General features: G+C 33.8%; 1 protein-coding gene across 3 annotated transcripts in view; it reads left to right on the top strand.

Annotated features, from left to right (window-relative positions):
• SMCO2 (single-pass membrane protein with coiled-coil domains 2) overlaps nt 1-13,881 on the top strand; it is an 89,081-nt gene that overhangs the window by 39,285 nt on the left and 35,915 nt on the right. For 2 of the 3 annotated variants that reach the window (XM_074267639.1, XM_074267637.1), the window contains 3 exons: nt 2,718-2,777; nt 6,674-6,828; nt 8,023-8,172. In XM_074267639.1, coding sequence (XP_074123740.1) covers nt 2,718-2,777; nt 6,674-6,828; nt 8,023-8,172 — 365 coding nt within the window. The remainder of the gene's footprint in view (nt 1-2,717; nt 2,778-6,673; nt 6,829-8,022; nt 8,173-13,881) is intronic. The other variant, XM_074267638.1, reaches the window with a different exon arrangement.

Here is a 13,881-nt window from a genome sequence, read left to right as displayed (position 1 = left end):
CTTATGGCCATGATGTATCTTTTTATTGCCCTTCAAATGATCCTCAATTTTAATTCTATTCCATGACTAATAGCCAGACAATATCTTTGGCAGAATATGAAAGTAAAAAACTGGTCTTTTTCCCAGAGAAAAATAAGGTCATCAAAATTCCTTCATAATTTTCCAAAGGCAATCCAGGTTCTTTTACTTCTGTTTAATTCTTGGCTCAGCTTTGCCCATTTTCAGTGTAAATGCAAGATAAGTCTTCTAATTGTTGAGCTCTATAGGCTCAATAAGAATGAGCTCTATCCAACTGGTATGGATGTCTTTGGGCATTAACATAACTTGGATTTTTTTCTATGGTCAAACACCAGTTACTGGAAATTTCAAACTGGATGTTCCATAGATCTTGTCAATTTAACATGTTCTAATAAAAACACATTGTTTTTCCTTTCAACCTGCATCTGTTATGGGCCAGAACTCTGAAACTGGCATTTTTACAAGGTGTTAACTCAGTGGAATTGATAAAGACAGTGGTGATTAATAGTTCTCTAATTCAGTACATGTACTTAGTGCTTAATATAGTTCTACAACATTCACACCTATGATAAGAGAGCATATAAGCTGGGACTCAGAACCAGATTCATTCATTCCATCTCACACCACCATGGTAGCAGGCTCTCCTCCTTCATTTCTCCACTGAGACCAAGGCCTATCAGAGCCAGAGACAGACTCAGAAGGGCTGAGAGACTCAGAAGGGCCAGACACAGACTCACAAGGACCAGACACAGATTTGGAAGGGAGGAAGAGCCAGATTCATTCACTCATCTCACACCACCAAGGCTGGCCTGGCCTCCTGCACTTCCCCCACTGAGACCAAGGTCAGTCAGAGCAAAGACTAAGACAGCTAGCCCAGGCCCCAGGCAAGGAAACTAGATTGCAAAGGAGAAAAATAAAGGATTTGGACTTTAATACCTGCCTATTCTCCTGGTGATTACTGAAAAGAAGGCTGTCCCAAGACTTCAAGAAAACCAAATAAGAACATTACATGCATCCCTCTTCTAAAGTTGCTTATTTCTGTTAAGACATTCTAGTCTTTCAGGTGTACAACAACCTTGATTTCCCTCTCTTCACATAATCATTTAGTTGCCAAATGTTTTCCTTTCCCCATCCTCAAAATCCCTCACATCCAATTCTTATCTCTATAGATAACATTTTAGTTTAAATTTTCACTACTTCTGGGGTAACTAGATGGTACTGTAGAGCACTGGCCCTGAAGTCAGGGGAATATGAGTTCAAATCTGACCTCAGACATTGATCCTGCACCAATCACTTCACCCTTGTCCAAAAAACAAAAAAAAACTTCATTAATTCTTAACTGGATGATTTTGCAGTTATCTCTTTCTTGCTCTTGCCACCTTTTTCTGCTCTCCTAAATGATTTTGATAATGATCTAATCATGTCACTTCTCTATTCAGTAAATTTCAGTGGGTCCCTATTGCCTGTACTAGGGAGTACACACTTTGCCACTGAAAGCCTTTTATAACCTGGACCCAAGCTACTTTTTTAGCCTTATTCTCCTTCCCATACTATATAGTCAAATAAAACTTTCTGTCAGATCTATCTGGTAGTTTACATTTAGAACTGGAGCAAAGTGAGACTCTTGAAGACTATCTAACATTAAACAAAAGGAGGTTTGTTTAAAAACATGGAAAAGACATTTAGCAAGGATATAGTACTAATTCAATGTGGATACATGTTCTATAGTGGCATGTCTGGTCAGAAGCGTATATTAAAGCCTGGTAACTCCTCCCCTGCTCCAACTCCATATATCTTGGGTTTTGTAATTAGGCAATCAGAAGCTATGTCAATTGTGGGAGCCGTGATCCATTGGACCAATTAGGTCTAGAAGATGGCTTCATTGCCTTTTAGAGAGAAATCTAGCCTAACCTCCATGGCAGATACTTCAACAGATATTGCTTTACTACAATGAACTTCTTTTACACAATATTATATCCTTTGCTTGGCATCTTCCCATACCTAGAATGAGCCTCCTGCTTCACCTCTGCTTTCTTGAAATCCCTTGTTTCCTTCAAGATGCAGTTCAAGTATCACTACCTAGATCAGTGGTGTCAAACTCAATTTGAAAAGATCCTTACTGGCCACATATTGACTTAGAACACATTGAGAGTGATCTAAATTGGATTGTATATTTATTTATTTTGTTAATCATTTTTGACACCCCCCCCCCCCAAAAAAACCAACAACAAAAAACAAGTTTCAGGAACTGTCAGAGAAAATATTCTTACTATATCATCTCATATATGCCTTTCCTTCAAGCTAATTGTATCTACTGTAAGGTAAGCAAATTGCTAGACGTTTGTGGACTATAGTTTTAGGAAGGTGCTGAACAACAGGCTAACCCTAAAATAGAATGGTAGCCGAACTTTTTTTTTTTTTTTACTTATAGGATATAAGGATAGCTAGAAAAGTTCCTCCTTTCCCAGTCCTCCTCCTCACATGAACCAGCAGTATGCTATCTCAGAGACACATTGAATATACTATTTTTTAAAAATTGGATTTCATTTACTTATCCCATTGAATATAGTTTGATCCCATTGAACAAGTAAGTAATCCAGGAGACTTATTAACTAGCTGTATTTTGAATTTACATTAATTTACATTAAAGAGTATATTAACATGGAGGACTATTTACCATATCTTCCCCTTTTCTTTAGTTTAATAATACTTTTACTGAAGCTCAAGAATTTAAGACCAAACTTCTTCAAAGAATAGAGGTAAGATTTCACAGTGCAAATATTCAAGAATTTAAGATGATTATAATAACAGCAACATTATATTATCTTTATAACAGAAGTGGGGGATAGGACTTATTTAGCTGGAGAGAAAAACTAGGCACACATTGATCCCCCATCCTTAAATAGGTTGAGCCACTATTTCCCAGCTCTTCCTTTCAGGAATGACTTTTAGTGTTATAAATAGTGCCACTCCATCCCAGTTCTTTTATTGAATCTATCTAGAGAGCCAATGGAGAAGGAAATTTCTTGGGGATCAGTGGAAATCTACTTTTATCTCTTTCCTACTTACCAGATTTCTTGTCAATATAACCTTTCCTATTCCCACCCTCCCTTATTTTTCTTGTCTTTCTCATTCGTTCTCTTGTTGAAACTGCTTAGGTAAGAGGCTGTGATAAATTTGGTAAATGCTACTTGTCTCTACTCTCGGAAGCTTTTATTTCTTTCTCTGTAGGAGAAGCAGCTTGTATTTAGTGTTCTTAAGCATCCTTCAGTACTCTTGCATCCTTTTCTCTCCTTGAGATTTTAGTTCTTCCTCCTAACACACTGAAGGTTTCATTCAAGTTGTGTTGTAATTCCTTAAGTAAGAAGATGATAGTAAAAATATTTTCAGATTCTGGTTTTGAGATACCTATGTCCCATGGAAGTCTTTCAGTGAATACATGCTCTGTACTAAAACCTGCTGAAAAATCCAGAGAATCCCTGCCTACTCATATTGAGAAGAGAGACAAAGAATCTATTTCCAAAGACTTCTGGGATGTATTATCTCATTTAACAAAAGGACAATTGCACCTGTGAATAGATGATCACTTCCCTAAAGTTTCAAGATGGTAGGGGATTGGTAGCGTTTAGTTGACTTCATAGTTAATGGAATTTTATTCCCTATCACAAAGCATAGAATGTGATAATCAAGAAATTTGGATTAATTTCCATTGTCAACCACTTATTTTTGACAAGTTCTTAAAGATTACTCCTTCATCCAGGCTGCAACATTTTCCTATACCTATTTAACACTTAATATGGATAAGTACAAAATTCTATACTTTGGTCCAAAAAATCCAACTTATCTGTAGGATGAGGAAGCTTCTGAAAAAGGTAGAAATGAATTATCACTGCAACTCAAGTTAATGGACTGCAAATTTAAAGTGAGCCAACTCTATGTGTAACAAGAGAATTATAAGAGAAGTTAAGATACCAAACTTAAGAGGATAATGTATACATGTATATATATAAAATAAAGAAGGTTATAATCTCATATTCTATCCTGCTCAGGCCACATTTAAGGATACCCTACCATATTACTGCAGAATCAAATTGAAATGTAATTGGGAAAGATATAATAAAACAAAATGTATAAGATCAAAATGGGTCCATGATTTAGGCATAAAGAGGGAGATAATAAATAGATTAGAGGAACAGAGGATAATCTACCTCTCAGACTTGTGGAGGAGGAAGGAATTTATGACCAGAGGAGAATTAGAGATCATTATTGATCACAAAATAGAAGATTTTGATTACATCAAACTAAAAAGTTTCTGTACAAATAATACTAATGCAAACAAGATTAGAAGGGAAGTAACAAATTGGGAAAATATTTTTAAAAACAAAGGTTCTGACAAAGGTCTCATTTCCAAAATATATAGAGAACTGACCATAATTTATAAGAAACCGAACCATTCTCCAACTGATAAATGGTCAAAGGATATGAACAGACAATTCTCAGAGGAAGAAATTGAAACTATATCCACTCACATGAAAGAGTGTTCCAAATCACTACTGATCAGAGAAATGCAAATTAAGACCACTCTGAGATACCACTACACACCTGTCAGATTGGCTAAGATGACAGGAACAAATAATGACAAATGTTGGAGGGGATGTGGGGAAATTGGGACACTGATACATTGCTGGTGGAGTTGTGAAAGAATCCAGCCATTCTGGAGAGCAATCTGGAATTATGCCCAAAAAGTTATCAAACTGTGCATACCCTTTGACCCAGCAGCGCTACTACTGGGATTATATCCCAAAGAAATACTAAAGAGTGGAAAGAGACATATATGTGCCAAAATGTTTGTGGCAGCTCTTTTTGTTGTAGCTAGAAACTGGAAGATGAATGGATGTCCATCAGTTGGAGAATGGTTGGGTAAATTGTGGTATATGAAGGTTATGGAATATTATTGCTCTGTAAGAAATGACCAGCAGGAGGAATACAGAGAGGCCTGGAGAGACTTAGGTCAACTGATGCTGAGTGAAATGAGCAGAACCAGAAGATCACTGTATACTTCAACAACAATACTGTATGAGGATGTATTCTGATGGAAGTGGAAATCTTCAACATAAAGAAGATCCAACTCACTTCCAGTTGATCAATGATGGACAGAAATAACTATACCCAGAGAAGGAACACTGGGAAGCGAATGTAAATTGTTAGCACTAATATCTGTCTGCCCAGGTTGCATGTACCTTCGGATTCTAATGTTTATTGTGCAACAAGAAAATGATATTCACACACATGTATTGTACTTAGACTATATTGTAACACATGTAAAATGTATGGTATTGCCTGTCGTCGGGGGGAGGGAATAGAGGGAGGGGGGGCAATTTGGAAAAATGAATACAAGGGATAATATTATAAAATATATATATAATAAAAAAAAAAAGAAAATAAAAAGCTTTAATAAATAAAAAGTTACTGTAGAAAAAAAAAAAATAAAATAAAAAAAAAAAAAAAAAAAAAAAATGTGGCTTTTTAAGTCAGTATGTAGGTTGCAGGACTCCTTTTGTTTGTTTTGGTGGCCTGTTTCTATTTGAATTTGACACCATTTAACTAAAAAAATTTAAGAAGAGAAGGATAGATCCTTAAAATTGTACCTTATAAAGACTATAGCTTCATTCTTTCCTGAAGTTTTCCAAGATTTAGTTTTCTCCTCAGTAAAATGAGGGGTTTGGATTAGATGATTTCTGAGGTCCTTTCCAGTTCTAGGTCCCTGATCCTATGCAAAGTGAATGACTACTTATTAGGTGTGTTGGTAATGTCATTGTTTGAGTACTGTTTATGGAGAATTTTAATTTCCTTTTATTCTAACTGCAACTTTTGGTTGACCTTAACCACACATGACCAAAACCTGCCCCTTGGGATGAAAAAAAAAACACTTAAGAGCCTAAAACATTCCTTAGCTAAGAAGCAAGAGGAAGAATTTCCAATTGTCCCTGACTCCTTGGTAACATAGGACCTCCCAGTTAGTCTATTTGTGAATCCTCTAAAAGTAGTTTAATCTGTAACTTAACTTAGTTTGGCTATAGAGTTTATTTGACAAAGTTTGTTTCCTTAAGGGATATATGAGTTTATGATTTCTGTTTAATTATGTTTGTTCAACTTTTATGATATTGAAGGAAGTATGAGATTATGGATCTCTCTAGTCTTTAACCTTTATATGATCTAAGAGGAATAAATAAAATTCCAATATGTAAAAGAATTAGTTTTCTGTCACTCTGATGAAATTTTTCCTATAAAAAAAGCTTTTTAGAATCATCATGGTTGTTCAAGTTTTCTTTGAAGTCTGAACCTATGTTCAGTATAATAATAAAAACTAAGTTTTTACCTCCATAATTTCTGTGTTGTGTCAAACATAGTCACTCACCATATGAATTCAGAAAAGTATATTTTTTCCATAATAATAATAATAATTAGACATGTTAACTTCTTAGTTCCTTTTTAACTCTAAAATTTTGTAATTCCTTCTCTATAATGGGAAGAAGAAAAAATATTTCAGGTTTACCTGTATTTGTATAGTGTTCAACTTTAGGAAGAATACTATTCAGAAAGCTTGATAAGCCTAACTTCTGTTCTGTGCAATTCTTTTCTGAATTGATGCCAGGAAATGATGGGGATGAACACTGAGAAGGATGGGTATCAATCAAATGAACAAAAAAGGCAAAAATCAAACAATGCTAGACCTCAGGACCCAGATCCTTTACTGCCTGCATCATCTTTGTTCCTGACAAAGAACACTTTCTCTCATAATCAGGACCAGTAAGTATTAACAAATGTAACAGAATATTTGACAATTATTTTGATGGCAGAGAAAACATAATTAGGAAAAAATTCTGTATTAGAAGTTAGATCTAAACTTAGGAAAAAATAGCATTTGGAAAGTGGTAGAGTCTTTTTTGAAGGTTTTGATTAGAAACAAAAATTGCAAAATTTTTTGTAGAATTAATTTTCTTGTAGAATCTACAAAATTATCATTAATACAATCTTTTTTTTAAAAAAAATTTAGTTCATGTCTTTTTAAATTTTATTGTTCACCTCCCAATGTATCTTCTCTGATAGTACCTTTCACTATAACAAGGAAATAATGCTAAGCAAAACAAATCAATACATTGGTCATATCTAGCAACGTGTAGTTTATTCTACCGCTTTGCCCAGAAAAGATATATTTCACCACTTATCCTCTGAAGTTAATTTTAGTTATTATATGTCCTTTATTTACATATGCATTATTATACTCATTTTGTAATTTTTTTTATCCTCCTCTCTGATGACATATACTTCTTTTCTAAATTTCTGTGAAATCTTCATAGTAATAATTTTTTTGTGATATAATAGTATTTCATTACATTATAATGTTATAACTTTTTCAAGCCATTTCCCAAATTTATGGGAAATTGTTTTGTTTCCAATTTTTTCATTTTTATTTTTTGCTACCATAGTACTGCTACAAATATTTTTATATACATGGGATCTTTTCCTCTGTTCTATACTTCTCTGGACACCTAGGGGACCAAAGAATATGGATTTTTTAGTAACTATTCTAATTAGCTTCAATTGTTTTCCAGAATAGGTATATCAACTTATAGTTCAACCAACAGCACATTCATTGAAACAATCTCTAGGTATTTTCAAATTTTAAAAAATTCAAATCAAAAAAATTATTTAAGTAATATATTTTTAAAAATAGAAATTGATTCATTGAACTTTTGAAATGGTGATTAAATATTTGGGGGGAGAATAAAGATAAAAAAAATCAGCCCTCTTTTCTTGTCAAAAGTGTCTATCTGGTCCACTTAGATAGCAGGAGCCAGTGAGATTCTACCTATCATCACAGAGAAGGAAAAGAAAGAAAAAAGAAATTTCAATAATTATTTATTAGTTAAAGGTTAAAGTTAGATGTGAGTCATTCTTCCTCTTTATTCCATAATATTGATCACAGCAATATTCCTGTAGGATTGAAGAGACTATGTTCTACAAGCTAAATTATTGGAATTCAAGGATGTTTCTTCAAGTTAAAGAACTTGGAATTGATCACAAAGACTGGATTGAAAAAAATGACATAATTGTCCAAAAAATAAATGCAACAGAAGAAGCAGTAAAAAAGTAAGTAAATGTGTTCTACTAAATGCTTATATATGGGAAGATTTCTTGTCAATGAAAGCATCTAGTCTAAAACTAGTCAATTAAAAGAAGTTTTTGCAAGTCTGTTGAGGGTGAAAGGCTTTAAATATAGTATTTCAAAGTCCTAATTTAAAAGTTTCAAAAGCTCATTTAGCATTATTCAATATTAAAAACATTAAATCTCTTTAGGTAGCTTTTGAAGTCATTTCCATCTTTAAAGCCTCGATCCTTTTTAAAATTAATTTTATAATTATAACTTTTTTTGACAGTACATATGCATAGGTAATTTTTTTTTTTACAACATTATCTCTTGTACTCCCTTCTGTTCCGAATTTTCCCCCCTCCTTCCCTCCACCCCCTCCCCTAGATGGCAGGCATTCCCATACATATTAAATATGTTATAGTATATCCTAGGTACAATATATATGTGCAGAACCAAATTTTGTTGTTGTTGTTGTTGCAAAGGAAGAATTGGATTCGGAAGGCTGGGGAGAAAAACAAAAAATGCTAACAGTTTACACTCATTTCCCAATGTTCCTTCTCTGGGTGTAGCCTGATTCTGTCCATCATTGATCAATTGGAATTGGATTAGCTCTTCTCTATGTTGAATATAGCCACTTCCATCAGAATACATCCTCATATAGTATTATTGTTGAAGTGTATAATGATCTCCTAGTTCTGCTCGTTTCACTCAGGATCAGTTGATGTAAATCTCTCCAAGCCTCTCTGTATTCATCCTGCTGGTCATTTCTTACAGAATAATAATATTCCATAACATTCATATACCATAATTTACCCATCCATTCTCCTATTGATGGGCATGCATTCATTTTCCAGTTTCTAACCACTACAAAAAGGGCTGCCACAAACATTTTGGCACATACAGGTTCCTTTCCCTTTTTAGTATTTCCTTGGTATTTCCAGTAGTAGCACTGCTGGATCAAAGGGTATGCACAAAGCCTCATTCCTTTGATCTTATTGTAACCAGTAGGTGTTGCTATCTGGAAAAGTTTAAAGGTTTGTGCTGACTCCCTAGTCCTAATGGTTAAATAGCTAGGAAGAGAGTCTTTTTAGATCACACCTTCCTTCTCCCAGTGGTAACTCAGAACCTTTCCTCTTGTTTCATGACCCTACTTTTACCTCCTATGAAGTGGAAACTAGAGCTTCCCTGATTCACCTACAAATTAGTCATCTCAATTGTTGAACATCTCATTGTTGAACAATTGTTGTCAACAATAACTACAGTGTCCTTGGGATGAAAATGTATCAGTCATAATTTTTTTTCTATAATATTAATAAAACCCAAACCATAAAATTATCTTACTTTCAGCTCACAACTCCCAAGTCCTATTTTTAATCAAGAATCTCTGTTCCATTTAAATTCTCTGTATTCCCAACTAGTCACTGATAATTTTCCGTTATACTTCCCAGTTGTTCAGTTGTTCTTTTCAGTTTCTTTGTGGGTTTTTTTTTTTTTTTTTTTTTTTTTAGCAAAAATACTGAAGTGATTTGCCATAGCTATTTCTTCATTTTTGGGTTAAATGATTTGCTTAGGGTCACATAACTAGTATGTGTCTGAGGTCAAATTTGTATTTCTTGACTCCAAACCAGATGCTCTATCCACTAAGGACATTTAGCTGTCCTTACACCTTTCACTAAGGAGTTATATTGACATATATCACACAAAGTACTTATGATGCACAAGTTTTGTTGGGGTTTCTTTTTCCCAATGAAGGCAAATCAAGAAATAGAAATGGCTTAAAGAAATAGACAAAAATCATATAGAAAGTACTTGCCAGTAATAGTCACAAGAGAAAGAATTGGGGGAGGTGGTGGAGAAAATAGAGGAAATGAAACTTTTCAAATATTTTTTGAAGCTCTTAAAGGAATAGCCTCACTCAGCATATCAGGATTCTTTTATTAAGTGGAAAAATAAGCAGAAGAAATCTCTAGATACATAAATAGCAAAACTAACAAATATTAGTCTCTTTTCAAAATACTTCCCTCAGTTTGTTCCTTCAAAATCCCAAAACTAAAACTTATGCTTATCTTGCCTCACTCCACCATTCTTGCAGAGTTATAGAGCTTAGTCTTATAATAATCTCTTTCATTGTGTGGGGAAAAAAAAACAATGCTAATTATTTAGAATTATAATTTCAAGTGGTTATAGACAGTTTTCAAAAGTTCCCTGTCTCTTCCAAGGCAGGAAGAAAAAATTGTCTTCCACATTAAATTGTAAACAACTTGAGGGCAGGAACTAATTTTTTATCTTTCTTTGTATCCCTAGTTCTTAGCATAGTTACTAGCACATAATGAGTTCTTAATAAAGGATTGTTGACTTGACTAGTATACAGACTTTATCCTTGGCAAGGATATGTAATTGAATGATATTGAGAGATACTCTTAACAGAGAAAGAATAAGAATAATTGATTCCCAGGAAACACTATGATCTATAAAGTGCTAATGTCAAATTTTAAAAAATTAATTCTATACTTATAATTTTTGACAGTACATATGCATGGGTAATTTTTTTTACAACATTATCCCTTGTACTCACTTCTTTTCTGAATTTTCCCCTCCCTCTCTCTACCCCCTCTCCTAGATGGCAGGAAATCCCGTACATGTTAAATGTGTTACAGTATATCCTAGATATGTGTGTAAAACCGAATTTCTTGTTGCACAGTAAGAACTGAATTCAGAAGGTAAAAGTAACCTGGATAGAAAGACAATAGTGCAAACAGTTTACACTCAATTCCCAGTGTTCCTTCTCTGGATATAGCTGATTCCGTCCATCATTGATCAACTGGAACTGAATTAGATCTTCTCTATGTTGAAGATATCCACTTAGATCAGAATATATCTTCATACAGTATCGTTGTTGAAGTGTATAATGATCTCCTGGTTCTGCTCATTTCATTCAGCATCAGTTCATGTAAGTCTCTCCAAGCCTCTCTGTATTCCTCCTGCTGGTCATTTCTTACAGAGCAATTCTCCAATTGATGGGCATCCACTCATTTTCCAGTTTCTAGCCACTAAAAAAAGGGCTGCCACAAACATTTTGGCACATACAGGTCCCTTTCCCTTCTTTAGTATTTCTTTGGGATATAAGCCCAGTAGTAGCACTGCTGGATCAAAGGGTAGGCATAGTTTGATAACTTTTTGGGCATAGTTCCAAATTGCTCTCCAGAATGGTTGGATTCTTTCACAACTCCACCAACAATGGATCAGTGTCCCAGTTTCCCACATCCCCTCCAACATTCATCATTATTTTTTCCTGTCATGTTAGCCAATCTGACAGGTGTGTAGTGGTATCTCAGAGTTGTCTTAATTTGCATTTCTCTGATCAATAGTGATTTGAAACACTCTTTCATATGAGTGGAAATAGTTTCAATTTCATCATCTGAAAATTGTCTTTTCATATCATTTGACCATTTATCAATTGGAGAATAGTTTGATTTCTTATAAATTAGAGTCAGTTCTCTATATATTTTGGAAATTAGGCCTTTATCAGAAGCTTTAACTGTAAAAATATTTTCCCAATTTGTTACTTCCCTTCTAATCTTGTTTGTATTAGTTTTGTTTGTACAAAAGCTTTTTAATTTGATATAATAAAAAAATTTTCTATTTTATGATCAATAATGATCTCTAGTTCTCCTTTAGTCAGAAATTCCTTCCTCCTCCACAAGTCTGAGAGGTAAACTATCCTATGTTCCTCTAATCTATTTATGATCTCATTCTTTTTTATTTTAATTTTTTTATAATATTATCCCTTGTATTCATTTTTCCAAATTATCCCCTCCCTCCCTCCGCTCCCTCTCCCCGATGACAGGTAATCCCATACATTTTACATGTGTTACAATATAACCTAGATACAATATATGTGTGTAAATACCATTTTCTTGTTGCACGTTAAGTATTGGATTCCAAAGGTATAAGTAACCTGGATAGATAGACAGTAGTGCTAACAATTTACATTCACTTCCCAGTGTTCCTTCTCTGGGTGTAGTTATTTCTGTTCATCATTTGATCTCATTCTTTATACCTAAATCATGGACCCATTTTGATATTATCTTGGTATATGGTGCTAAGTGTGGGTCCATATCTAATTTCTGCCATACCAATTTCCAGTTTTGCCAACAATTTTTGTCAAATAACGAATTCTTATCGCCAAAATTGGGATCTTTGGGTTTGTCAAACACTAAATTGCTATAGTTGTACACTATTTTGTCCTGTGAACCTAACCTATTCCATCGATCAACTAGTCTATTTCTTAGCCAATACCAAATGGTTTTGGTGACTGCTGCTTTATAATATAGTTTTAGATCAGGTACAGCTAGACCACCTTCATTTGATTTTTTTTTTCCATTAATCCCCTTGAAATTCTTGACCTTTTATTCTTCCATATGAATTTTGTTGTTATTTTTTCTAGGTCATTAAAATAGTTTCTTGGGAGTCTGATTGGAATAGCACTAAATAAATAGATTAATTTAGGGAGTATAGGGAGAAATTTATTATATTCACTCAGCCTATCCAAGAGCACTGAATGTCTTTCCAATTATTTAAATCTGACTTTATTTTTTGTGGCAAGTGTTTTGTATAATTCCTGACTTTTCTTTGGTAGATGCATTCCCAAATATTTTATACTCTCGACATTTGTTTGGAATGGAATTTCTCTTTGTATCTCTTGCTGTTGCATTTTGTTGGTGATGTATAAAAATGCTGAGGATTTTGTGGATTTATTTTGTATCCAGTAACTTTGCTAAAGTTGTGAATTATCTCTAGTAACTTTTTATTAGAATCTCTGGGGTTCTCTAAGTATACCATCATATCATCTGTAAAGAGTGATAGTTTCATTTCCTCCTTATGTACTCTAATTCCTTTAATCTCTTTCTTGACTCTTATTGCCGAAGCTAGCATTTCTAATACAATATTGAATAGTAATGGTGATAGTGGGCAACCTTGTTTCACTCCTGATCTTACTGGGAAAGGTTCCAGTTTATCCCCATTACATATGATGCTTTAAATATATCCCCATTACATATGATGTTTTAAATATATGCTCCTGACTATTTTAAGGAATAGTCCATTTATTCCTATACTCTCAAGTGTTTTTAAGTAGGAATGGATGTTGGATTTTATCAAATGCTTTTTCTGCATCTATTGAGATGATCATATGGTTTTTGTTAATTTGATTATTAACATGGTCATTAATATGGTAATAGTTTTCCTAATATTAAACCAGACCTGCATTCCTGATATAAATACTACTTGATCATAGTGTATTATCCTGGAGATTTTCTGTAGTCTTTTTGCTAATGTCTTATTTAAGATTTTAGCATCAATATTCATTAAGGAGATTGTTCTATAGTTTTCTTTCTCAGTTTTCACCCTACCTGGTTTAGGTATCAGTACCATGTCTGTGTCATAAAAGGAGTTTTGTGTAGGACTCCTTCATTCCCTATTTTTAAAAATAGTTTATATAACATTGGGGCTAATTGTTCTTTAAATGTTTGGTAAAATTCACATGTAAATCCATCTGGTCCTGGGGATTTTTTCTTAGAGGGTTGATTCATAGCTTGTTCTATTTCTTTTTCTGAAATGGGACTATTTAAGCAATTTACTTCCTCCTCTGTTAACTTGGGAAGCCTATATTTTTGGAGCTAGTCATCCATTTCACTTAGGTTATCAAA

This window comes from Sminthopsis crassicaudata, chromosome 5 (genome assembly GCF_048593235.1).
Source record: "Sminthopsis crassicaudata isolate SCR6 chromosome 5, ASM4859323v1, whole genome shotgun sequence".
NCBI lineage: Eukaryota > Metazoa > Chordata > Mammalia > Dasyuromorphia > Dasyuridae > Sminthopsis > Sminthopsis crassicaudata.
The sequence above is the reverse complement of the archived record's forward strand: the minus strand, read 5'-3'. Positions and strand labels throughout refer to the sequence as shown.